Source organism: Phocoena sinus, chromosome 9 (genome assembly GCF_008692025.1).
Source record: "Phocoena sinus isolate mPhoSin1 chromosome 9, mPhoSin1.pri, whole genome shotgun sequence".
NCBI lineage: Eukaryota > Metazoa > Chordata > Mammalia > Artiodactyla > Phocoenidae > Phocoena > Phocoena sinus.
In genome coordinates this window covers 57430846-57458832 of record NC_045771.1, presented here as the reverse complement: position 1 = coordinate 57458832, position 27987 = coordinate 57430846, and the positions used below count along the sequence as shown (strand labels likewise).

The 27987-nt window shown below is 39.3% G+C and overlaps 1 protein-coding gene across 2 annotated transcripts in view; it reads left to right on the top strand.

Annotated features, from left to right (window-relative positions):
• Window positions 1–27987, top strand: part of CALCR (calcitonin receptor) — a 151252-nt gene that overhangs the window by 102917 nt on the left and 20348 nt on the right. For both annotated transcript variants that reach the window (XM_032643050.1, XM_032643049.1), the window contains exons 7-9: window positions 763–854; window positions 8982–9108; window positions 27639–27792. In XM_032643050.1, coding sequence (XP_032498941.1) covers window positions 763–854; window positions 8982–9108; window positions 27639–27792 — 373 coding nt within the window. The remainder of the gene's footprint in view (window positions 1–762; window positions 855–8981; window positions 9109–27638; window positions 27793–27987) is intronic.

The window sequence follows — 27987 nt, the reverse complement described above, 5'->3', positions numbered from 1 at the left end:
TCATTCTATTGATTACTAGGAGCTGTCAGTTTTTGCTTTATGCTCTGTGTGGTGCATAGACATTTAGCATTGCTGTATCATCCTGACTTAACATCTGGACTCGTATGATATCACACCAGTTTTCTTATGGTTAGTGTTTACCTGGGCCATCTTTTCTCATCCTTTCACATCCAATATTTCTGTATCCCTGTATTAAATAATGTTCCTTACAACATATAATTGCTTTAAAAATCATCTATTCCAACCTCATGATTTTACAGATGAGGACTACTGCAGTCTGGAAAATTGAAGTGACTGGACCTATGAGTGTCACACAAACACTTAACGATAATACTCTGAGTAAAGAATGCTCTAATGAATCCCATCTTCTATTCTTCCCACCATGTCATGCATATTCCAGTAAAACTGATATTCTTAGGAAAGTTAATCTATTAATCCAATTTATAATTCAATATAATTTAATTCTCTAAAATATTTGTTATCATTTTAGTCATTTTTTTAAAGGAGAAAAACATTTGTTGATTTACACTATTTAAAAATAAACGTTTTCGGGCAGAAATTGAGACAAAGATGTAGAGAACAAACGTATGGACACCAAGGGGGGAAAGCGGTGGGGGGTGGTGGTGGTGTGATGAATTGGGCGATTGGGATTGACATGTATACACTGATGAAAAAAATAATTAAAAAAATAAACTGTTTTCCCTCTTCTATAATAATTTATCCACCTATCTGCTTTAGTAACTGGTTTTGTTGTTGTTGCAGAATGCATACATTCTGTACTACTTGGCTATTGTGGGTCATTCTATGTCGATGTTCACCCTGGTGATCTCTCTGGCGATTTTCATGCTTGTTAGGTAAGTACACCTATAGCATCTGCCTTTTATTTTCTTCTCTTAGGTACTAAAATAAATGGTATACTCTGCAAGAGTGTTGGGCAGGGAGAAGTCTGCTGATTACAAGACATGTAACACTGGGAGTCATGAAGTAGCAAGAAAAATGAAATTAATTAAAATATGTTTTTTAACCCTATCTTTGAGGAAAATAGGATGGATACATATAATTTTCAAAGGCGATATGCCTCCTTCCCCAAATGAAATAATCCTGTGAGCCCGTAAATACACTGCATTAACATGGTAAAGTTCCACTTACCATGGCTAAGCTTCCATGAAGTATTGAGGAAATAATCCTCCTCCTTCTTTTACCCTCACTCTAAAATATGGAGGTGGCCACAAGTTCAAACACACCCTGCTTAATTATGAGCTGTACTGTAAGTGGATTGGGCCAGAAGAGAAGTGGGGCTGGTAAGGCCATGATCATGTTCAGCCAGAAAAGGAAGTTTCTTTTGGCCTTAACTAACTCAGCCAGAGTCAAGGAGAACCTCTAGAAGAAGATGGCCTGTTGTCAAGTGTCAGTTTTTTGCCCTTGCACACCTACCATTGTTAACTGAAAGTGTCTTCTAAGAACTGTAAGAAACAAAATTCCAATGAGGGTTTCTATTCTGAGGCTGTGTCCATACAAATGATTGCATTACCTATTGCAAAATGATTAAGTTGATATAGATACTGATTTTACAATAATGGAGAATTTAAAATATTCTATAGTTTTAGGAATGACCACAATGTATGTGAGATAGTAACATGTTAAATTTGATCCTAAAAACATGTCCTAAATTTCGTGGCATTTTTTTAAATCAAAGGCAGGAGGCATGCTACAGTGCTATTTCCTTCCACTGATACTTTTTTTAGTGATATTATACAAATGATTAAGAAAAGTTCATAGGCACAGACTACAAATAATTCTCCACACTTAAAAGATGTGATATGTAATTAAATGTATAGTGATTCATATATAAAATAACAATCTTAATTTGACTTTTGTTAAAATATTGCCATGATAATACTAGAAAAAATTAAACCAAGGGGAGAATCACACTTACTACACCCTTAATACAACTACAATTATTCTTTCCCTTGACCCTATTTTTTTTTTTTTTTTTTTGGCGGTACGCAGGCCTCTCACTGTTGTGGCCTCTTCCGTTGCGGAGCACAGGCTCCGGACGTGCAGGCTCAGCAGCCATGGCTCACGGGCCCAGCCTCCCCGCGGCATGTGGGATCTTCCCGGACCGGGGCACGAACCCGTGTCCCCTGCATCGGCAGGCGGACTCTCAACCACTGGGCCACCAGGGAAGCCCTCCTTGACCCTATTTTTAATCTTTGCCTATAACTTACATCATAATTACATATTGTATTATGTCAACATCATCAATTTATGTTGATTAAGCAATATAACTGAATAGCAAGTTTTTAACTGAATAGCAAATAATAACAAATAAGCAGAGAGTGAGCTTCTTCCATATTTGGTTTAATAGGAGAAAGACTGATAAAGCAACAAGACATGAAGGATTAATTATTAGAATAATTTTTTCAATTATAATCAGAATACAGCAGAGTAAACACATAGCATGATTAATCTTTGAATGTCTATTCATTTTTCAACTACACTTGACCACAGAGCAAAAATACATCATCATGGCTCTCATATAACTTTGATTAAAAAGTCTGTCACTAACAGTCTATTCTTTAAATTTGTAACTCTGCAATTAATAAATGTACACAGGACTTTAAAGATAAAAAAATGTCGAGGGAGATTTCTTAGTTCTTCTCTAGTCACTTAAATAAGTGATGAGGTCTGAGAGCCAAATCAGCAAAGAAAGTAAGAATGTTCTTTAAATAATTTCTCTATTAAGCCACTAAAGATGGGTGTTTAAAAGTGTAGCACATAGGCAAAGTGAAATATTTCTCAATTCCAGTTAGTCCCAAAACAAAATTAATCTGGTAAAATCCTTGGGAGTGGGGGCATACTATCTAGGAAGCACAGATTTTGCCCTTACTGTCTCTCTGTTTCAAGAACCTTCCAAACAGTAACTTAAGTCTTGGGAGGAAAAACATGTCTTATTTTTTTTTTTTTTTTTTTTTTTTTTTTTTTTTTTGAATTTTTGCAGTACGCGGGCCTCGCCCGTTGCAGAGCACAGGCTCCGGATGCGCAGGCTCAGCAGCCATGGCTCACGGGCCCAGCCGCTCCGTGGCATGTGGGATCTTCCCGGACCGGGGCACGAACCCGTGTCCCCTGCATCGGCAGGCGGACTCTCAACCACTGCGCCGCCAGGGAAGCCCAAACATGTCTTATTGAGGTAGAATCTGAATATAACAATGGGAAGACACAAAGTGAAACGGTTGGTTCTTTAGGGTACACACAGTAAAAGGTGACTAGGATACAAAAAACACACATGCTGAGATGCTAAATATTCAAATCCAGAAGCAGTCATGTCTGATTTTTATACCTGTTCTTAATCTTACCTTAAAGATCTGCCCAAACTAAAACTATCAATGCCATCTGTTTTCCTTAAAGTATGTTTCTAATTCGTCACATTTTTTCTTACATTTGGATTTCAGAAGTATTCAAAGTGACTGTGAAAATAAAATAACTGATTTATGACTGCATTTTATCTTTTAATTAGAAATATTTTCCCAGGTGTTTTTTAAACACTCAACATCACCCTTGTGATATTTACTGCACATTACAAGGGGAGGTTTTACAATTTATGTACTTAAATGGCATCATCTGTGTGAAACCTGAGCAAGCAATAATCATCACTCCCTTGCTTAATTCTGCACGCCCAGGGTTGAGTTATTTTGCAAAATCCAAATAATCAATTTCATAAAACGTTCATGAAACCAAAATGAGAAGTTACACTCAGCTCTGCTTCTGAGACCTAATGCCTCATTCATAATCATCCCATCGAAATCTCACTCTAAAATCCTAACATGTGCCTTCTAGGGTCTATGAAAAGGAATAACCCTGCAGGTGTCCTTCTCAAACCAGCAGGCCAGGAAGGCCTGCAGAGGAGTTACTGAATATATGGGAGGCTGTAGAACTGCCAATACTTTGCTAAAAATCCTGGGGTATTACTCAGAATGAGATCGTTACGGCATGCCGCTAATCTTAATGTGATTTTACTGTGAGCATTCAGGAGAAGATAAAAGGCAGGACTGTGTAACCTGAAACAAATAAGAATCACACTCCCTGTGCTATTGGAAAATGATTGTAGAAATATATATAAAGTCTTCATTATTTTAAAAGAATAAAATTGAACTTCTAGGCCCTCTTCAAGATAAAGGAAAATTTTTTCAGTGATTTAAATCATAGAAAAGGCAATACTGAAGATCTTAACTGTACAAAGTGGCAGAGTTAAAATAATATTCAGGATGATATACAGGTTACTTCTGATCCACCAATTAAAGGTTGAAAACAGCCTTTTTAGGATATTTGGTTTAGGACCTATACTGGGAAAAATAGTTAGGAGTAGTAACATGGAGAGGAATTAAATAGAACCATCAAATTACTTAAGACTCCTCACGACTAGACGCCAAGAGTTAAATGTCAATAAGAGGGTTAAAATAAAAATACCTTTACAGAAGACTGGCTTGAGAAAGTCACGTAAGTGGACATTTGTGTTTGTTTCCTGCCATTTTAAGCAAGTTTGCAATAAATTCACTTACCAGTTCCATGTACAATTTATCCATTTACATTTCTGCATAATAATTCTAAATACTAAAATATCTCACTGTTTTTTCTTAAGGAAGGTCCAATAATAGAACATGCATTAACATCCATTTTGACTACTTGGTACCAAAGTACTACTTGCTGATTAAATATTGTGAATATCAATTACTCTTGCCTGAAAGTTAACAGAGATATATGCTGAAAGAGAAGTGTGTTCATTGCGTTACATTTTCTACATTACATTACACTGACCGTGTTGGCCGAAAAAAAAAAAGTTTTCCACTGGGACCTCTAAAAGGAATATTGATTCCTCTATTACTCAGTATTCCCTATTATTCTGTTTCACATCTTTATAGAGGATGGATAGATAACTATCTTATATAGTATCCTATTACACATCTCTGGCTGCCTTCCTGTTCCTCCAGAGAAACCATTAAATCAATGGCAGCAAAAACAGCCTCCTTTCTCCCAACCCAACCTTGACATGGCAGGACACCAAATGTAACTGTTGGTCATCGCTTGGCACATGTTCACTCATAGAACAGTAGTAATAGGAAAAGAAGCAAGAGTTATGATTGAAAGGGAGTTCCTTAAGGATAAAGATTTTGTGCTAAATCCAAAGATACAAAGCCCTTGTCAGATAGGAAAGATGTATAACATACTGTTCTGAATGTTTCTAGGAGTTTTAATGCAATCCATTTCACATTCCCTCCTTCCCTCACTCCTCTTGTCCATCATGAACAAGGTATGATACCTAAGTAAAGGAAAACTTAAAGTTGTGCCTTGTCCTGTGATATCAAACTGATCTATACAATCTGCAAGACTCAAGGCAAATATTAAGCACCTTCTCATACAACTTCAAGATCCTGCAAGCACACATATACACGCATAGGATACCAATAACTTGAAACAAAGTTTTCAATGTGAAAGATTTACACCAGGTAATTAAAATCATAAATATGACATTTAGCTTTAACTTTAAAGTGTGACATCTTGAGATTCATATGAAAGTAAATCGTTATCTCATCCTCACATGTGAATGACACCTTGATTGGGCCAAGACAGGAGTAGATTATATTGTCTTATCCTCCCACTCTTGGAGAATCCATAGTACTTATAGTTCCCTGTCACTCAGAGTAAGCAAGATCCTGTCCATCTAAATACCTGTGTTTTTTTTGTTTTTTGTTTTTATCAAGAGGAATAAAGTAGAGCTAACATCTGGTTCATGCCATTTCTACTAAAGACATTTCAGGTCTGACAGGAAAATGCCCGCTTCTCTCATGTTCATTCAGGTAACAGGATATTTGTATTGAGAACAATTAAACACATAATTTCTTAAGTTCAGTTAATCCTCGTCAGCATCCTATACCTCTTTCAGAACATTTATTATAATAGTAAATAATTATGTAATGTATAAGGTCCCTGAAAGCAGAAGCTGTCTGTTTTGTTTACCCATATATCCCTAGCATCTACAAGAGGGTTTGAATCAGAGTTGGATACACAGTAATATGTGTTGGATTATTGAAAGAATTTTAATAAATTTAAAGTACATTTAACTCGCTTCAAAAAGCTGAGTGTAAATGTCATCAAGTGTAGTAAAAATTTTAAAACTCAATAAGGAGAAATTATATTGAAATCTTCAAGAAACAGAGACTCATATATTAGTCATATTCTTCCTTTGGAACCTGACAGTTTATCCAGCTTTAAACCATCACTTTCTCATTGTGTACATAACACAGTACTGTATATAGGTTTTACGTAATGTTGAACAACAGGATAATGTCCAATATTAGTTAAGAATCTGGCAAATGTTCAGTATGATACAAAGTATGAAATAGGAGATCATCTAGCATTTAATGTAATTCTCTGTACTGGAGAAACTGTTTAGTGGTCACGGCTCAAAGAAAATTGCTATTATATAAAGATTTTTAATGCAAAAAAGAGTATTAAGGCCTACTGTGTGTCAGAAGCTGTACTAGGTACACAAAACAAATTCCTTTAGCATTTCCATTCTAGTAAGAGAAAATAACAGGCAGTAAACAAATATACGATATGTCAGGAGGCAGTAAGTGTTAAAAAGAAAAAAAAAAAACAGGGATACAAGGACCCAAGAGTAAGCTGGAGGTGGAGGAAGTATATTTTATTTAGGGCAGTTCTGGTTTACACAGGAGACTGAACATTAACCAGTTCTGTAAGCTAATATCCATTGACAGATTATTGAACCCTACCCAATCCAAAGAAAATCAGGCATGAGAATAGCAACACTGAATGATGCATTCATCCATACTCCTTAGTTATGCCTAATGTCAACTGTCGTTGGTTTAAGCCAGGCTGAATCCAATAATGAGAACACAGATATTTGCCTCCCAGTGAGAAGAATTATAAAATGCTATTACAACTGTATGAATAAATGGCAGGTCAGATGTTTAACAGTTACTTTATGGGAAGAGTTTATGCAGTATAAATGGGCATGATGTTTTACATAAATATTTTTTTCTTTTTAAAGCCTTAAATTTGCATCCTACTTTTTTTTTTTTTTTTTTCCCGGTACGCCAGCCTCTCACTATTGTAGCCTCTTCCGTTGCGGAGCACAGGCTCCGGACGCGCAGGCTCAACGGCCATGGCTCACGGGCCCAGCCGCTCCGCGGCATGTGGGATCCTCCCAGACTGGGGCACGAACCCGTGTCCCCTGCATCGGCAGGCGGACTCTCAACCCTTGCGCCACCAGGGGAGCCCCCTGCATCCTACTTTCTATAGTACTGCTAAAAAACCAACTAGGTTCAGTTTATTTAACAAAATTTTCTGCTGCTACATAAAGTAGCACATGGTAGTGTGTGTGAGAAAAAGAGAGAGAGGGAGAGAAAGTTCTCCTCTAAACCCCATCTTTACCATTGGCTGCCTCCTGCATTCTTCTCCTGCTCAACAAGTTGAGGATTTTAAAATATTCTGTATTAACTATTTACTAATACTTGTGCTTCCTGAAGAGTTGAAAAAGGTAGCTACAATAATCAAAATATGCTCTAACAGTTGCCCTTATTGCTTAAAGTTACTTTTTACTACAGATAATTGACAATTCATTTTTCCTTTGATTTGAAAATATAGGAAAGCATTTTCATGACCCATTTTTCCCCAGAATTTTCTTGTCAAAATGCCTGGGATTCTAGCTTTATTCCATGAAGATTTTTTAGGAGTAGTTACTATGATCACTCGTTGGCATCATTAACTGAATGTTAACGTTAAATTTCTCACATTATGCTAAATATTTTTTGACTGGATCAAATATGGTAAACACGAGATTTTAATTCATCTAGGATAATCACTCCAATTTTGTTATAGCCATCCTGCAGGCTGTCTACATTTGCATCAAAAAGTGAAATAGGAGGGACTTCCCTGGTGGCGCAGTGGTTAAGAGTCCGCCTGCCGGTGCAGGGGACACGGGTTCGTGCCCCTGTCCGGGAAGATCCCACATGCCGCAGAGCGGCTGGGCCCGTGAGCCATGGCCGCTGAGCCTGCGCGTCCGGAGCCTGTGCTCCGCAATGGGAGAGGCCACGGCAGTGAGAGGCCCGCGTACCGCAAAAAAAAAAAGTGAAATAGGATATTCAAACTAATGTTTATTTAGATGAACATTCACACAAGTACAAATTTATGAAGTGGAGGAGAAAGGAATGAAAAATGCAGCAAACCGTTTAGTACGCCAGAGGTGGGACATGGCTGTTCCAACAAGCAGTGCATTTGGATAGGTCCCAGGTCCAAACCACACTGTGCCTCAGCACGAGATCAGATTTGAGACTAGTTAGAATTCTCTGCCTGTGTCTGAGCTCCACCATCAGGAGGACATGGAAAGAAGGAGCCATAGGGTTGATTTCCAGTTGGAATACAAGAAATAAGAAGGTATTAAAAGAAATGGTGAAAGAAAAGGATGGCAGGATACTTAATAAAATCTGTGTAATGTGATGGACCAAGGACATGGATTCAGTCAGGCTGTCAGGCAGCCTTGTTTCTGACTTCAGGCTCTGTTATCCCATTTGCCACTCAATTTCTGCCGGGTTACATCAATGGAGAGTCGACATTTCATCTGAAGCACAATTCCAAACCCTAATAGTTTCTCTTGTAATAGTCCTTCTCTTAATTAATTTTATGACATTTGTTATCATTGAAAGTGATTTTTATCACTCACTCTTTTAGTTATTGTAGGAAGTCACCCTGAGGACTGAAAACTATAAGCTACCAGAAAACTGTAAAAACCAGGCAGAAAGGTAGTAATGAGTCTTAAAGATGAAAACATCTTCACTTATTTCTATATGTTCTTTCCTCTGTTGCTAAAGAAAGTATTAAAAATATTTACAAAGTGGGTTTTTTTTCCAGGTACGTCAACATTTTGGCACTGGTTAATGCTTTCTGTTACTTTTTCCTACCAGGAGCCTTAAGTGCCAAAGGGTGACTCTGCACAAGAACATGTTTCTGACTTACGTTCTGAATTCTATCATTATCATCATCCACCTGGTTGAAGTTGTGCCCAACGGAGAGCTCGTGAAAAGGGATCCGGTAAGCACTACATGATTTGTTTTAAATTTTATTTTCAAGGATATAATAAGTATAAATAGTGAACATGGTGTCATTGTCTTACTTAAGCAGCTGTTTATATATATAATAATATTTTACAGTTGAGTTTTGCCTTTAACAAGGCACATCATTTCTGTAATTATTGGAAGTAATGGTTATATGCTATAGTAAAGGGCTGGGAATAATAAAGTTATAGCCCAATAAGAATCATACTGTAAATAATGAATTTTCATGACTAATCAATAATTTATTAACATCTATGGGAAGTTCACTGAGCACATATACTAGGTGTACTAAAGCAGCGCTTTGCAGTGGCCCCAGTGTGTCACTAATGGGTTACAGGTGTGCATAGGTATTAATCCCTCAGCATTCTGGTGCCGAGCTGGTCTTGGGCCAGTCACTTCAGCTGCAAGTAGCTATGCATTTACTCTAGTTATTCATATAAATTTTATCATGTTCTATGTTTGCATGACTTAGAAAAAAGATTTAAATGTCCCTAGTTCAGGCACTGTCATCTCCCAGTCTCTGCTAATGGCCCCCATTAACTGAGCTCAGCCAGAAGCCAGAGGGCGAGGAAGCCTTGAAGGAGATGTGCAGAGCAATTTCTCCAGGCCCAGGAGCTGGGTAGAGAGTGCATTTGAAAGCACAAACAGAAGTTATCCAGCACACAATGAATGGCCAAGGGATATTTTCATTTTTGTTTCTCTCTGCTTAACTGTGTTATGCAAGCATCTGTAGATAGCCTCATCTTTCAAAACTGGCATTTGACAACTCTGCCAACCCAATGACAAAAATGCGTGAAATCTGCCCAGGGCGTGCATCCTGCGTGACAGTGGCATGGCATGGGAAAGCAGCTTAATTTGGCTTCTAATGGATCCACAGTGCTAATAATTTTTGCAGTGTGAATACATCCAGAAAGGCATTGTGATCCATCTTTTAAAACCATGGCATCTGTTACTGAGACAGATTCCTGTCTTAGGTGCAGAATGGGTTTACCTTGAAGAGTTTTCGTCTTTCATGTCAACTGATTTTAATAAAAGTAATCTCCTTTCACTTAATCCTCACAAGACCCCAGCGAAGGGTGGATAGTCTCCCCGTTATTTTTTTTAACACCTTTATTGGAGTATAATTGCTTTACAATGGTGTGTTAGTTTCTGCTTTATAACAAAGTGAATCACCTACACATATACATATATCCCCATATCCTCTCCCTCTTGCGTCTCCCTCACACCCTCCCTATCCCACCTCTCTAGGTGGTCACAAAGCACAGAGCTGATCTCCCTGTGCTATGCAGCTGCTTCCCACTAGCTATCTATTTTACATTTGGTAGTGTATATATGTCCCTGCCACTCTCTCACTTCGTCCCAGTTTACCCTTCCCCCTCCCCGTGTCCCAAGTCCATTCTCTGCATCTGCATCTTTATTTGTGTCCTGCAATCTCCCCATTATTATTATTATTATTTTATCTTCTATTTTCTTTTTTTTAACATCTTTATTGGGGTATAATTGCTTTACAATGGTGTGCTAGTTTCTGCTTTATAACAAAGTGAATCAGTTATACATATACATATGTTCCCATATCTCTTCCCTCTTGCATCTCCCTCCCTCCCACCCTCCCTATCCCACCCCTCTAGGTGTTCACAGAGCACCGAGCTGATCTCCCTGTGCTATGCGGCTGCATCCCACTAGCTATCTACCTTAAGTTTGGTAGTGTATATATGTCCATGCCTCTCTCTCGCTTTGTCACAGCTCACCCTTCCCCCTCCCCATATCCTCAAGTCCGTTCTCTAGTAGGTCTGTGTCTTTATTCCTGTCTTACCCCTAGGTTCTTCATGACATTTTTTCCCCTTAAGTTCCATATATATGTGTTAGCATACGGTATTTATCTTTCTCTTTCTAACTTACTTCACTCTGTATGACAGACTCTAGGTCTATCCACCTCATTACAAATAGCTCAATTTCATTTCTTTTTATGGCTGAGTAATATTCCATTGTATATATGTGCCACATCTTCTTTATCCATTTATCCGATGATGGACACTTAGGTTGTTTCCATCTCCGGGCTATTGTAAATAGAGCTGCAATGAACATTTTGGTACATGACTCTTTGAATTATGGTTTTCTCAGGGTATATGCCCAGTAGCTGGGTCATATGGTAGTTCTATTTGTAGTTTGTTAAGGAACCTCCATACTGTTCTCCATAGTGTCTGTACCAATCAATTCACATTCCCACCAGCAGTGCAAGAGTGTTCCCTTTTCTCCACACCCTATCCAGCATTAATTGTTTCAAGATTTTTTGATGATGGCCATTCTGACTGGTGTGAGATGATATCTCATTGTAGTTTTGATTTGCATTTCTCTAATGATTAATGATGTTGAGCATTCTTTCATGTGTTTGTTCACAGTCTGTATATCTTCTTTGGAGAAATGTCTATTTAGGTCTTCTGCCCATTTTTGGATTGGGTTGTTTGTTTTTTTGTTATTGAGCTGCAAGAGCTGCTTGTAAATTTTGGAAATTAACCCTTTGTCAGTTGCTTCATTTGCAAATATTTTCTCCCATTCTGAGGGTTGTCTTTTGGTCTTGTTTATGGTTTCCTTTGCTGTGCAAAAGCTTTGAAGTTTCATTAGGTCCCATTTGTTTATTTTTGTTTTTATTTCCATTTCTCTAGGAGGTGGGTCAAAAAGGATATTGCTGTGATTTATGTCACAGAGTGTTCTGCCTATGTTTTCCTCTAAAAATTTGATAGTTTCTGGCCTTAGATTTAGGTCTTTAATCCATTTTGAGCTTATTTTTGTGTATGGTGTTAGGGAGTGATCTAATCTCATACTTTTACATGTACCTGTCCAGTTTTCCCAGCACCACTTATTGAAGAGGCTGTCCCTTCTCCACTGTACATTCCTGCCTCCTTTATCAAAAATAAGGTGACCATATGTGCGTGGGCTTATCTCTGGGCTTTCTATCCTGTTCTGTTGATCTATCTTTCTGTTTTTGTGCCAGTACCATACTGTCTTGATTACTGTAGCTTTGTAGTATAGTCTGAAGTCAGGGAGCCTGATTCCTCCAGCTCCATTTTTCGTTCTCAAGATTGCTTTGGCTATTCGGGGTCTTTTGTGTTTCCATACAAATTGTGAAATTTTTTGTTCTAGTTCTGTGAAAAATGCCATTGGTAGTTTGATAGGGATTGCATTGAATCTGTAGATTGCTTTGGGTAGTAGAGTCATTTTCGCAATGTTGATTCTTCCCATCCAAGAACATGGTATATCTCTCCATCTTTTTTGTATCATCTTTAATTTCTTTCATCAGTGTCTTATAATTTTCTGCATACCGGTCTTTTGTCTCCTTAGGTAGGTTTATTCCTAGATATTTTATTCTTTTTGTTGCAGTGGTAAGTGGGAGTGTTTTCTTGATTTCACTTTCAGATTTTTCATCATTAGTGTATAGGAATGCAAGAGGTTTCTGTGCATTAATTTTGTATCCTGCTACTTTACCAAATTCATTGATTAGCTCTAGTAGCTTTCTGGTAGCATCTTTAGGATTCTCTATGTATAGTATCATGTCATCTGCAAACAGTGACAGCTTTACTTCTTTTCCGATTTGGATTCCTTTTATTTCCTTTTCTTCTCTGATTGCTGTGGCTAAATCTTCCAAAACTATGTTGAATAAGAGTGGTGAGAGTGGGCAACCTTGTCTTGTTCCTGATCTTAATGGAAATGCTTTCAGTTTTTCACCATTGAGGATGATGTTGGCTGTGGGTTTGTCATATATGGCCTTTATTATGTTGCAGAAAGTTCCCTCTATGCCTACTTTCTGCAGGGTTTTTATCATAAATGGGTGTTGAATTTTGTCAAAAGCTTTCTCTGCATCTATTGAGATGATCATATGTTTTTTCTCCATTAATTTGTTAATATGGTCTGTCACATTGATTGATTTGCATATATTGAAGAATCCTTGCATTCCTGGAATAAACCCCACTTGATCATGGTGTATGATCCTTTTAATGTGCTGTTGGATTTTGTTTGCTAGTATTTTGTTGAGGATTTTTGCATGTATGTTCATCAGTGATATTGGCCTGTAGTTTTCTTTCTTTGTGACATCCTTGTCCTGTTTTGGTATCAAGGTGATGGTGGCCTCATAGAATGAATTTGGGAGTGTTCCTCCCTCTGCTATGTTTTGGAAGAGTTTGAGAAGGATAGGTGTTAGCTCTCCTCTAAATGTTTGATAGAATTCGCCTGTGAAGCCATCTGGTCCTGGGGTTTTGTTTGTTGGAAGATTTTTAATCACAGTTTCAGTTTCGGTGCTTGTGATTGGTCTGTTCATATTTTCTATTTCTTCCTGATTCAGTCTTGGAAGGTTGTGCATTTCTACGAATTTGTCCATTTCTTCCAGGTTGTCCATTTTATTGGCATACAGTTGCTTGTAGTAATCTCTCATGATCTTTTGTATTTCTGCAGTGTCAGGTGTTACTTCTCCTTTTTCATTTCTAATTCTATTGATTTGAGTCTTCTCCCTTTTTTTTTTTTTGATGAGTCTGGCTAATGGTTTATCTATTTTGTTTATCTTCTCAAAGAACCAGCTTTTAGTTTTATTGATCTTTGCTATCGTTTCCTTCATTTCTTTTTCATTTATTTCTGATCTGATTTTTATGATTTCTTTCCTTCTGCTAACTTTGGGGTTTTTTTGTTTTTTCTCTAATTGTTTTAGGTGCAAGGTTAGGTTGTTTGTTCAAGATGTTTCCTGTTTCTTAAGGTGGGCTTGTAATGCTATAAACTTCCCTCTTAGAACTGCTTTTGCTGCATCCCATAGGTTTTGGGTCATCGTGTCTCCATTGTCATTTGTTTCTAGGTATTTTTTTTTTTTTTTTTTTTTTTTGCGTTACGCGGGCCTCTCAATGTTGTGGCCTCTTCCGTTGCGGAGCACAGGCTCCGGACGCGCAGGCCCAGCGGCCATGGCTCACGGGCCCAGCCGCTCCGTGGCACATGGGATCCTCCCGGACCGGGGCACGAACCCGTGTCCCCTGCCTCCGCAGGCGGACTCCCAACCACTGCGCCACCAGGGAAGCCCCCTGTTTCTAGGTATTTTTAAATTTCCTCTTTGATTTCTTCAGTGAACACTTCATTATTAAGTAGTGTATTGTTTAGCCTCCATGTGTTACATGTGTAAACGATCTTACAGATCTTTTCCTGTACTTGATATCTAGTCTCATAGCGTTGTGGTCGGAAAAGATACTTGATACAATTTCAATTTTCTTAAATTTACCAAGGCTTGGTTTGTGAGCCCAAGATATGATCTATCCTGGAGAATGTTCCATGAGCACTTGAGAAAAATGTGTATTCTGTTGTTTTTGATTGGAGTGTCCTATAAATATCAATTAAGTCCATCTTGTTTAATGTATCATTGAAAGCTTGTGTTTCCTTATTTATTTTCATTTTGGATGATCTGTCCATTGGTGAAAGTGGGGTGTTAAAGTCCCCTACTATGAATGTGTTACTGTCGAGTTCCCCTCTTATGGCTGTTAGCATTTGCCTTATGTATTGAGGTGCTCCTATGTTGGGTGCATAAATATTTACAATTGTTATATCTTCTTCTTGGATCGATCTCTTGATCATTATGTAGTGTCCTTCTTTGTCACTTGTAATAGTCTTTATTTTAAAGTCTATTTTGTCTGATATGAGAATTGCTGCTCCAGCTTTCTTTTGGTTTCCATTTGCATGGAATATCTTTTTCCATCCCCTTACTTTCAGTCTGTATGTGTCTCTAGGTCTGAAGTGGGTCTGTTGTAGACAGCATATATATGGGTCTTATTTTCGTATCCATTCAGCCAATCTGTGTCTTTTGGTGGGAGCATTTAGTCCATTTACATTTAAGGTAATTATTGATATGTTCCTATTCCCATTTTCTAAATTGTTTTGGGTTCGTTATTGTAGGTCTTTTCCTTCTTTTGTGTGTTTCTTGCCTAAAAAAGTTCCTTTAGCATTTGTTGTAAAGCTGGTTTGGTGGTGCTGAGCTCTCTCAACTTTTGCTTGTCTGTAAAGGTTTTAATTTCTCCATCAAATCTGAATGAGATCCTTGCTGGGTAGAGTAATCTTGGTTGCACGTTTTTCTCCTTCATCACTTTAAATATGTCCTGCCACTCCCTTCTGGCTTGCAGAGTTTCTGCTGAAAGATCAGCTGTTAACCTTATGGGGATTCCGTTGTGTGTTATTTTTCCCTTGCTGCTTTTAATATGCTTTCTTTGTATTTAATTTTTGACAGTTTGATTAATATGTGTCTTGGCGTATTTCTCCTTGGATTTATCCTGTATGGGACTCTCTGTGCTTCCTGGACTTGATTAACTATTTCCTTTCCCATATTCGGGAAGTTTTCAACTATAATCTCTTCAAATATTTTCTCAGTCCCTTTCTTTTACTCTTCTTCTGGAACCCCTATAATTCGAATGTTGGTGCATTTAATGTTGTCCCAGAGGTCTCTGAGACTGTCCTCAGTTCTTTTCATTCTTTTTTCTTTATTCTGCTGTGCAGTAGTTATTTCCACTATTTTTTCTTCCAGGTCACTTATCCGTTCTTCTGTCTCAGTTATTCTGGTAGTGATTCCATCTATAGTATTTTTCATTTCATTTATTGTGTTGTTCATCCTTGTTTGTTTCATCTTTAGTTCTTCTAGGTCCTTGTTAAATATTTCTTGCATTTTGTCTATTCTATTTCCAAGATTTTGGATCATCTTTACTATCATTATTCTGAATTCTTTGTCAGGTAGACTGCCTATTTCCTCTTCATTTGTTAGGTAGGTCTGGTGGGTTTTTATCTTGCTCCTTCATCTGCTGTGTGTTTTTCTGTCTTCTCATTTTGCTTATCTTACTGTGTTTGGGATCTCCTTTTTGCAGGCTGAAGGTTCATAGTTCCCGTTGTTTTTGGTGTCTGTCCCCAGTGGCTAAGGTTGGTTCAGTGGGTTGTGTAGGCTTCCTGGTGGAGGCAACTAGTACCTGTGTTCTGGTGGATGAGGCTGGATCTTGTCTCTCTGGTGGGCAGGTCCACGTCTGGTGGTGTGTTTTGGGGTGTCTGCGGACTTATTATGATTTTAGGCAGCCTCTCTGCTAATGGGTGGGGTTGTGTTCCTGTCTTGCTAGTTGTTTGGCATAGAATGTCCAGCACTGTAGCTTTCTGGTCGTTGAGTGAAGCTGGGTGCTGGTGTTGAGATGGAGAGCTCTGGGAGATTTTTGCCGTTTGATATTATGTGGAGCTGGGAGGTCTGTTGTTGACCAGTGTCCTGAAGTTGGCTCTCCCACCTCAGAGGCACGACACTGACACCTGGCTGAAGCACCAAGAGCCTTTCCTCCACACGGCTCAGAATAAAAGGGAGAAAAAGTAGAGAGAAAGAATTAGTAGCAGTAGGAAGAAAGAAAGGAAGGAAGAAAGAAAGAAGAAAAGGAAAGAAGGAAAGAAAGAAAGGAAGGAGGGAGGGAGGGAGGGATGGTGGGAGGAAGGAAGGAAGGAAGAAAGGAGGGAAGGAAGGGAAAAAGAAAGCAAGAAGGAAGATAAAGTAAAATAAAATAGAGTAAAATATAATAAAGTTATTAAATTAAAAAATAATTATTAAGAAAAAAACAAACGGACAGATAGAACCTTAGGACAAATGGTGGAAGCAAAGCTATACAGACAAAGTCTCACACAGAAGCATACACAGACACACTCACGAAAAGAGGAAAAAATCATAAATCTTGCTCTCAAAGTCCACCTCCTCAATTTGGGATGATTCGTTGTCTAAAGGAGGGAAGGAAGGAAGGAAAGAAAGAAAGAAAGAACATAAAGTAAAATAAAATAGAGTTATTAAAATTAATTATTAAGAAAGAAAAAAGATTAAAAACGGACGGATAGAACCCTAGGACAAATGGTGGAAGCAAAGCTGTACAGACAAAATCTCACACAGAAGCATACACATACACACAAAAAGAGGAGAAGAGGAAAAAATCATAAATCTTGCTCTCAAAGTGTACCTCCTCAATTTGGGATGATTCGTTGTCTCTTCATGTATTCCACAGATGCAGGGTGCATCAAGTTGATTGTGGAGCTTTAATCCGCTGCTTCTGAGGCTGCTGGGAGAGATTTCCCTTTCTCTTCTTTGTTCTCACAGCTCCCAGGGGCTCAGTTTTGGATTTGGCCCCGCCTCTGCGTGTAGGTCGCCGGAGGGCGTCTGTTTTTCTGCTCAGACAGGACAGGGTTAAAGGAGCCGCTGATTCGGGGGGAGGGAGGGGCATGGAGTGCGGGTTGAGCCTGCTGGTTGAGCCTGCTGCGGCAGAGGCCGGCGTGACGTTGCACCAGCTTGAGGCGTGCCGTGCGTTCTCCCGGGGAAGTTGTCCCTGGATCCCGGGACCCTGGCAGTGGTGGGCTGCACTGGCTCCCGGGAGGGGAGGTGTGGATAGTGACCTGTGCTCGCACACAGGCTTCTTGGCGGTGGCAGCAGCAGCCTTAGCATCTTCTGCCCGTCTCTGGGGTCCACGCTTTTAGCTGCGGCTCGCGCCTGTCTCTGGAGCTCCTTTAGGCAGTGCTCTTAATCCCTTCCCCTCGTGCACCAAGAAACAAAGAGGGAAGAAAAAGTCTCTTGCCTCTTCGGCAGCTCCAGACCTTTTCCCGGACTCCCTCCCGGCTAGCCGTGGTGCACTAACCCCCTGCAGGCTATGTTCACGCCGCAAACCCCAGTCCTCTCCCTGCGCTCCGACCAAAGCTTGAGCCTCAGCTCGCAGCCCCGCCCGCCCCGGCGGGTGAGCAGACAAGCCTCTCGGGCTGGTGCGTGCTGGTCGGCGCTGATCCTCTGTGCGGGACTCTCCCCACTTTGCCCTCCGCACCCCTGTTGCTGCACTCTCTTCCGCGGCCCCGAAGCTGCCCCCCTCCGCCACCTGCAGTGTCCGCCCGTGAAGGGGCTTCTAGTGTGTGGAAACCTTTCCTCCTTCACAGCTCCCTCCCACTGGTGCAGGTCCCATCCCTATTCTTTTTGTCTCTATTTTTTCTTTTGCCCTACCCAGGTACTTGGGGACTTTCTTGCCTTCTGGGAGGTCTGAGGTCTTCTGCCAGCGTTCAGTAGGCGTTCTGTAGGAGTTGTTCCACGTGTAGATGTATTTCTGTTGTATCTGTGGGGAGGAAGGTGATCTCCGCGTCTTACTCTTCCGCCATCTTCCCCTCGTCCCCCCGTTATTAACTGAGTAAATGGAGGCTCAGTGAAGGCACGTGTCCTACACACCATGAATAGTTAGACGTAGATAGTTGTCCTACACACGGTGGATAGTTAGATAGATAGATTCACACCCAGACCTGTCCCGTGCAGAAGCCCATCCTCTCTCCTCTGTACCACATGGTGCTCTTGATTATCTTGATTTCTTTCCTTAAGAAGATTGTTCTTAAAGATATTGGCTCAGCCATTTCAAAGTAATGGTTCTCCATAATTAGACAAGCACACTCCATTTCATTAGGGAAGCTGACTCCCACTAAGATTAAAACAGGTGTGGGAGCCATTAACCAAGAATATCTCAGCAAAACTCAAATTTGGAGCATCCCATTTCCCATTAAATATGAAAACCCTGAGAAAGTTACTATCTGTACAAAGTAGGCCAGGAAATGGCAGTTTAGTTATTGAATAATCAGCCCACGAACCTGGGAGCAGAGGTCTTGTAATTCTTGAATAGACTCTCTCCCATCTCTCTTGTGCGGGGTCTCACACGCACATGTTATGCCTCCAGCCCACCCTCTGGATGTAGGGTAATGGGGGCTTTTCATCCATTATGAGATCATACTAAACCTGTTATCCTCCTGAAATAGTATACATTCAGGACTTAGATTCTGAGTTCACTATTAAATTGTAGAAGCCATTTAACCTTATCCATCAATTGAGAGTAATAGAAACTGCTCTTACTTCCAAGGGGTTGTCCCAGAGTCCCAAAGAAGCATAAAGCTTTTAAAAATTCCCAAGAGCGTGATATTGCAAACGATTGCTCACAAGGTTACTGCTAACCCTTGCCCTGTGGCTAGCTCCCTAGGTCTCTGCACATGACTTTCCCAACCAATCTGTTACTCTATTCGTTTTCTTAGACAGGTAAGTTATCATTGGCAGATGTTTTCACTTTCATAGGTACTTTAGGGACAGACATTCCTAGGTACTCTGGCAGTCACAGCACACAGGCTGCCTCCTAGCCACCAAGCAGCCAGCTCGGCTCTGCCTGCCAGCTCCCCTATTGCCTTGAAACCTTTAATAAAGCCTGTAAGCAGGTATCTAGGGACCTGGCTTAGCCACAAAGCAGCTGATTCCCTGGGAGAATGTGAGCATAGGAGAGTCAGAGAAATTAATAGGAAGCTTTCTTCTGGATATGGAGATGGGAGAGTGGCTGTCTCACATTAGGCATTCTCAAAGTGACAGAAGTTTGAAAAACTGAAAAGAAGTTTATCTTTATGGCATGACTAACCCCGGGTTCTCCTAATCAATATATTTTTAACCTAACAGACTTGGGTTTTTTTTTTTTTTTTTAGCTATGCAAGAGTAAACTTCCTAGGAAAAAACTATAAAACTCTTGAAAGGTAGAACTTCATCCAATCAATCAAGTGTTTATTGAGCACCCCAAACTCAAATTTTAGTCTTCAGGCTGAACTAAATTCATATCATTTGCGGGAGATATCTATTTCTGACATTCTCTTCACAATCCCTAGGAATATGCCCAGCCTCACATGGAAACAGCTGCCTATGTCTTGCAACTATATATGTGAGACTCAGTCATTTATCTACCTATTTCAAAGTGTATGTCTCTTTTTTAGTGGAAAACAAAGGAGCAAAAAGTCGGATTTTGCTCTGTGTGCCTGAATGAGAAGTCTCCTTTCCTCTAAGATTCAAATGAGAATACGCCACCAATCACATCCCACTTACAGTGGAAAACGGGGCGTGTGTGAGCACACTTCGCCCTCTTCCACATTTCCAAATGTCTGTTTTCTTCCACAGGACAAAATCTGGAAACATGTGCCTTTCACCAAATACATATAAATAGCATAGGCTAAAAACCAAAGACCACAACGACAAAAATTAATTGACGTTTGTAAATTGTGAAGCATACAACTGGCCCAAAGGAAAAAAACTAGGACATTTGTTGTTAGTACTTCCTCTATTTGAACAGTCTTTGTTTTCCAGTGAGATTTTGGTACATCTCTTGTCTAATCCTCCACATACAACACAGGACTGCTTTCTCTAGGCAGGCAAAATTAGTTCAAGTAAAGGGTAGGAAAGAACTCTCAAGTAGATATATCTTGTATGTTATTCATTATTGAAAATGCTTATTTACCCAAGAGAGACATAGGTCTTAAACTTTGTATTGTACCTTATCTTGAAAATGCATATTCTGTCATAAATGCTATCATAGAAGTCTAATTTCTTGAGGATCTTTTCCTATCCAAAAGACTATTAAAGTAAATTGCAGTTGGAACTAAAAATGCAGGCATTAAGAATAAAGGAATTTTCCCTGTTGTAATATATTTGAATACCCAGGGGATAAACAAGAACTAGGAAAGGTTTAACCAGGTTTAACTAGAAAAGCCCCATCTTTCCCAGCAATAAAATTCCCCACCTTTAAAAAGACAGAAAATAACAGCCAAATATTGAGAGTCATGTCATCAACGTATTACTAAGTCATGTGCAACATCAGATATTTTAAATTACTCTAAATTATATGAAATACTGCATTTTTCTTAAAAAACTGACATTCCAGAAAACACTAGATTAAGGTCCTCCCTAGCCAAGAAAAGTGGAGATAATAAAGAAAAACGCAAGAAAGAAGAGACAGACAAAAAAAAATTAGCAGAAGAAATTTTTGAAAAAGGGAAGATATTAGACATTTTCGGTCTACAAATATTTATTGAAATTGCAATTAACATGGAAAACATAACCAAAGTCATAAACTAAAGCACATCCATCAGCACGTCATCTCTGTGATTCAAGCATATATCTCTTTTCTATAAAAAAGAATACATAATTTTCTATATAAAAAAGAATATATAATTTTTAAAGACTCTTTCTTAAGCAAACTAAAGACAGAATTGTGGGTTTTTTTCATTTTGACCCAGTTCTCAGGTCAGTGAATCAGTAGTTAAGAGGCAAAAATATTTTCCTTCCCAGTGCCCAAGGGGATATATTAAAAAGAAAGTTATTTCTTGTAAAAGGAGGCTGCATTATCCCAGTGCTTTCACACTACTTCTGTAAGGGTTTATTTTGTTGGGGGCAAAAGAAAACAGTGTTCTCACTTCTCAGCAGGGAATCCCAGTGGGTTTATGGTCCCTTTCCCATCAAAGTAGTCAGTCTCTTCCCTTGAAAGTTTTTTGGTTGGGCAGATTCTCTCCTGTAAAACCAAGGGTGAGAATCTTACTCCTTCACACAACTTTTTTTTTTTTAAAGTTAAACTCAAAATAACTCATCGAATAAATAAGGGCTGAATAAATCCTCAGTTTATTGAGTGATGTGAAAATTGCCCATTGTCATTTGTGTCATTTGAACATTTCATTTCCATAATATCTAAAATTTCATTTTCTTGTTCTGTCTGCTTATTCGATGATCTTCATGTAGAGAGTTAGGAGGCAGAATTAAAAGCATTGTTCTTGCTGCATCTAAAGGAAGCTGGCAGCATACTAGTCATTTTCTAGAAAGAAATGTTTCTCTGAACTTTTTATTTGAGTCTGAAAGGGACAATACAGTGAGATTAGTTTTTACTGGGAACCTGAGCATTTACCTCAAAAGCCAAAACAATTGGGTCACATTTTCTACAGCCTCTTATATAAGTAAAGTCAGATGAGTCCCAAGTTCTGAAAACCAAAGTGAATTTCTTCTAAGTCTCACTTCTTCAGGACAGTTGAGCCAATAGGCTATGTCAGAACGTCAACCTAGTCACGGGAAGATCAGCTTGGAATGGATGCTCAGAAGTGAGGCACTAGAAACTGATGAAACCACGGGTAGAAACTTGACTCCTCCCACCTAGCCCAGAGGAGGCTGGTGGGAGGGAGAGCATGTAAATGTGAGGGAGGTGACAGCGATAGCAGAGTTTTTGAGATGAGAGATCAAATGGCAGATAAAACTGTATTGGAATTATCCATTTTGGTAGCCTATGAAAGACATTAGATTGAGAATGAAAAAGTATGATGGATTTGAGGGACAGTGCAGAGAGAATAATGCCAAGACACGGTAATGAATTGAGGTATCTTACCCTGGTCATTTATGCTATTTCACTTTACTTACATTTCAAAGCCAATAAATGGTCTTTTAACCAAGATCATATGGTACAGAAAAGTATAGAGGATTTCTTTATTCCTTTTAAAATTTCTTATTTATAATCAACCATGTTTCCTTCTGGATTTGAAGAATTTATTCCTAAAATGGCTATAAACATCAACCCAATCTCCAGTTTCTCTCACCTGACCAATCTGGGTGATACCTCTGCACGAGAAATTAGTCACCTACAAATGGTATCTTGTGGTATGGTTTATGTAGTGAGTCTTCATCTCAACATTTGCAGCTTGTTTCCCTTGCTTTGAGAAGGCTGTTATGAATGTCATGCAGTACTTCTTATAGATTTGTTTTCATTCCCAAAATTTCAGTTGAGTTACTAGACGTTTTGTACACTCCCTTGGGGTATGTTGGTTAATTGCTAGAAAGCTGTGGAGCAATAATCAATTTGATATTAGCTGTGTTCAGGTGGATTGCTCCAAATACTACAGCATTGTTCTCGCTGAACCGCAGGATCTCAGATCCCAGCTCTTCTACTTACAGATTAATGTTGAGCAAGTTACTTAACCTCACTGGGCTTCACTTTCTTGATAGAGATATCAATAATAATAGTACCTTTCTCAAAGAGTTGCTTGTGAGGATTAAATGAACCAATACACCTAAGATCCATAAATCCATTTAAGAGTCAGAACTCTCAAATGTTAGCTATTATTATTTATACTAGAGTTGTTACCATTGTCAGCGACTTAAGCACTCATCATTTTCTAACGGTGGTACTCAGTTCCATTTCTGTGTCAACACACCATGGGTGGTGTGGAAACTCAGAGCATGTGTAAAATACTGCTTAAATCTAAAAGGACTAAGTGTGAAAGCAGAATGCACATGCTCAGAGGTTTTAAATCAGAAAGAACCAAAAAGGGCTGTGGTCTAAGCCTGAGCATATAAAACTCATTCAGTCATGGCTTGAAAATCCCCAGTGAAAAGTGATAATATCCTCATTAGAGCATGTAGGCAAAGACCTGTGAGTATAGCAAGCTGTTAATTTTTATCCCCCTGCCACATTTCTAACAGGCTTCCCCCCCACCCCCATCATGTTTTCTGTTTTCTCTGGCTTTGTTTCCTGGACACTTCTGGAGTATTTCCTTTGCCAATTTCTGGATCATTTTCCAGTGTATTTATCTCAAATGGGACTTTTTTCTCCAGTGTTTTTGTTTTTTTTTTTTCTAAACACACCCAATCGTGACTACAGTTGCACAGATTCAAGCTTATTTTCTCTGAGGCTTTATCAGAAATCAGCCCAGGATTGCATGACAGACTCACATTTAATTGAAAACGTTATATCTTTAAATTTCTCTAGAGAAGGACTGCAGTAGTTTCCTACAAAGTTAATGCTGACTTTCTGACTGGGGGATTTTTCTCCTTCATTCAACTAGCTTTAAAGACTGTACAAGTTGACAGCTTTCAAGTTGAAATGAAAGCCTTTTGCCCTTTGGTTTATCAACTGCACTGACATCTTGACAAAAATTTCTGTAATTCCTCCTCATGAAGTTTTAGTAATACATGTGCATCGAAGTCAGGACGTTTCTCACTGCATTGTGAGTCTACTGGAGCAAGAAGCTTGTGCTCTTTGATGGTTAGAGTTATCAGTACTGGAAGGCCAGCAAGTAACCAAAACAGGAGTCAGGTACTGAGTAAACTCCCTCTGTACCCTAAACCCATTCAAAGTGTGCTCCATCGTCCAATAGCATTAGCATCACTCGGTACTTAACTTAGAAATGCAGAATTTACCACCCCATGCTAGATCTTCTGAGTCAGAATCTCTACTAATGGGACCCAAAATCTGTGTTTTAACAAGCTCTCCCAGTGATTCTGATGCATGCTAAAATTTGAAAAAGCACTACTATAAACTTTTTCATTATTTCTATTTGAACTGGATATTTTTGGAGGGATTCATTATTACATCACTGCTTTCAAGAACTCCTTTCAATAAGCCGTGCCCACACCCTTTAGAGTGTAATTTCAAGTGGTAGGTGAAAGGGCATTTCAAGCTTGTAAGATGTATGAAGGAATGGAGAGGAAAAAGGTAAGCTGTATGTCCTTTCTAGTTCCCTGTGTATCAGAATCACTCTCACACTTCAAAAGAGAGCTGGGAAAAATTACTGACCTAATCAAATATCAGTCTCATTTGATCCATTCACTTTTATAGACAAACAAAAGTAGTTTCTTTCCACAGTATTTCCCACTCTAGTTCTAAGCAGTTCAGGGAAGATAATGGAGTTGCAACCTCCATTCCCCAAAAGTGTATGCCCACATGAGGCGGAATGATATACACGCCGCTGAAACAGAGGCAGAGCAACCTATAGACACAGTGCTGGTGATCACCAGAACCTACACCAAAGTTTATTTCTGCTTTAAAACAAGATTTATCAGAAATAAACTTGGCAGCTTTGATTCGGTACAAAGTACTATGGAGTTAGTACTCTTTAGACCATTTCAAACTAATTTTTCACTATTTTTAGTTATTTATTAATATATTTGTATAGTGGAGGGTGTGGTTTTAACTGTTTTCCGTAAGTTTTCAAACACGCTTCTGATAGCCCCCAGTAACCAAAGAGAGACCATCCTAGCATACTCTTCATTTTGCTACAATATTGTTCATGCAAATTCGAGAAGTAAATTTATAGTTAGCCACCTCTTTTACTATAAGTCTGTAGAGCAGCCCCCAAATAATGCAAAAATTGGAGGAAGGGCAGACTGCTTGACAACGCTTAATAATTTGTTCAACTTTGGCAGAATCTACTAATTCATTCCTTGTTAATTTTCTCACAAATTGAATGGATTATTTAATGTTAATAACACAAACCCCATTAGTTTGATTCAGTTATTTGCTATGATCTAGGTGCCAGGCTTTAGGTACCTGAGAAAAGAATTTTTAATGGTATTAATGTTGATTACAGAAATCACCTTTTTTAGAAGTCATTGTGCATGGCTGCATTTATGTATTTCTGTATTCATCTCCCCTCCAGAAGATGACTTTCTCAATTGCAAGCACTGAAGTTTGTCTTCGCAATTCTAGGACCTAGTCCAGGATTGAACACACAAAAAAATAAGCATAGTTTCTTCATGAAATTTAGCCACCATTTTGAAAAATCGAAGGATCTTAAATAATATGTTTAACCAAACTCTAACAGAATGTCCTTTAAGAAATAGTTGGTTGTTATTTTGAATTCTCCCTTGCCAAATTTTTTAAAGCCAAACAAAACCAAAACATCTCACAATTTTTTCCTTAGTATGCTGCCGTATCTAGCCATATAGAACATAATTACAGTGAATAATGAGGATTGGCTGCATATAAAATGTGAAGTCAAAGCTGCTTTGGATGACACAGAGCCCCAGCTTTTCCCTGGGCCATCATCTTTGCCCTCTTTTTATCCCTTCCTCTACAAATGGCAGCCACCAAAGCTTCTGCTCTGGACCTCTTGATCCAGAAGGAATAGGGTTTTCAAGTAAGAGTAGTCTTTAAAATGAATCCAGAGTATCAACTGAATTTCTTATTTTACTTGTTTGTCATGTGCACATAGCAAGTATTTGCTTAGCAAATGCAAACTAATAATATTAACTAATGCCAATTAGGAAGGTAATCAGATAAAGTCAGTGCCTTTGTAAGCCAATATAAATTACTTTCAGATTACCGGATGTTTTGAATTATCTGCACTACTGTTCCACTTTGGTCAGAATCAGAGGTTGATTCTATCTCTGAAAATACACTCTCTGCCTTCTCATGGACACAGCTGGCTGCTTCTTAACGTTCAATGAGTTCTGAAAGGACTCAGTGCATCAGATTCCCAATAAGTGAATTACTATTGCTATGCATTGAATAGAAATGAGTGGTCCTGAAAAGGTTACTGCAATACTGAAAGTCACTTTCTGGCTAATTTGCTTTGTAAAAAAAAAAAAGGCCTGAAATCCAGTCAGATTCAAACTGTAAAGCAGAGCATTTGATAAAATAATAATGCAAATAATCATCCCTAATATGTAAAGTCTTGCTAAATTGTTCTTATTTTTGTTGTTGTTAGAGGGAGTCAAGCACAGCTAAATACCTTAGGGTAGTGTTCCTCAACCAGGGACATTTTCCTCTCCAGGGGACATCTGGTAACGTCTGGAAATATATATATATTTTGTTTTTTTGCGGTACGCGGGCCACTCACTGCTGTGGCCTCTCCCGTTGCGGGGCACAGGCTCCAGAAGCGCAGGCTCAGCGGCCACGGCTCACGGGCCCAGCCGCTCCACGGCATGTGGGATCTTCCCGTACCGAGGCACGAACCCACATCCCCTGCTTCGGCAGGCGGACTCCCAACCACTGCGCCACCAGGGAAGCCGTGGAAATATTTTTGATTGTTATGACTGGGTAGGGGATGCTACTGGCGTCTAGGGGATAGAGGTCAGGAATATTGCTAAACACCCATCAACACACAGGACAGCCCCACGACAAAAAGTATCCAGTCCAAAACATCGATAGTGCCAAGATGACAAGCCCTACTCTAGAGGTGACTAGGAAACTATTTAGGGTGTTCTGTTACGTAGTTTAAGCAATAATTATTTCTGTACAGACAACAATATGTAGTTAAGCTTGATTGCTCCAGAAATGTGGATCCCACATCAGTACCGAGTACCAGGTGAGGTTTCCATCCTCCTCTCTATGTCCCAAACACATGGACCCCCATATAGAAACTAAGGCTCCCTTATGAAAGCAAAATCACATCAGTTGGGCTCAGCATAGCTCCTGGCTCATATATGAGAAATTAACCACCTGGTTCTCTCCTCTTTTACTGCTAAGTAAACATCACTAACAGATCAGTGAACTTCAGGAGAGCATTAACAATTTCTGTGTTATTCTCCTCACTGGCCATAGAAAAGGGGCCCTAAAAGTTATGTGACGAATCCTTGGATGCTATCAGAAATTATGGGTCTCAGACACACTACAGGAAAAATAAACCTGTCTAGTCTATATAAGTAACCAGGATGTAATGCGAAAAGAACATTTGGGAGACTAGGCTTCCATTGCCCTAGTTGGCTGTTTACATGTAATACTAAGAACCTATGAACTATCACTCTGATTTCCAATTCTAGAGGGTGACACGTTGATAGATGTTTGGGGAAACTGCCTTTCAGACTGAATGCAGATACTTTGGTTCATTCTCACGTTCACCCTCTGTTCTCGGCCAAATTGTTACAGATGTCTTCCACTGAGTATCTCCATTTCTTTCCAACAGCCGATCTGCAAGATTTTGCACTTTTTTCACCAGTACATGATGTCGTGCAACTATTTCTGGATGCTCTGTGAAGGGGTCTATCTTCACACTCTCATCGTGGTGTCTGTGTTCGCTGAGAGACAATGCATGTGGTGGTATTATGTCCTGGGCTGGGGTATGTATTTTCTGCAGCTGAGTTTTGAGCCACCTTTACCTCTGTCTGTATACTCACAGTCTTCTTCTAGTCTTGGTCAGAGAGCAGGCAGGGCCTGAGGTCCTTTGAGGAGAGACGGGACACAGGTGCTGGCAGGAGTTCAGTCTCCAGGAGAACTTGGTAGAAGCTTTTTAACAAGTTCACATGGACTGTGAT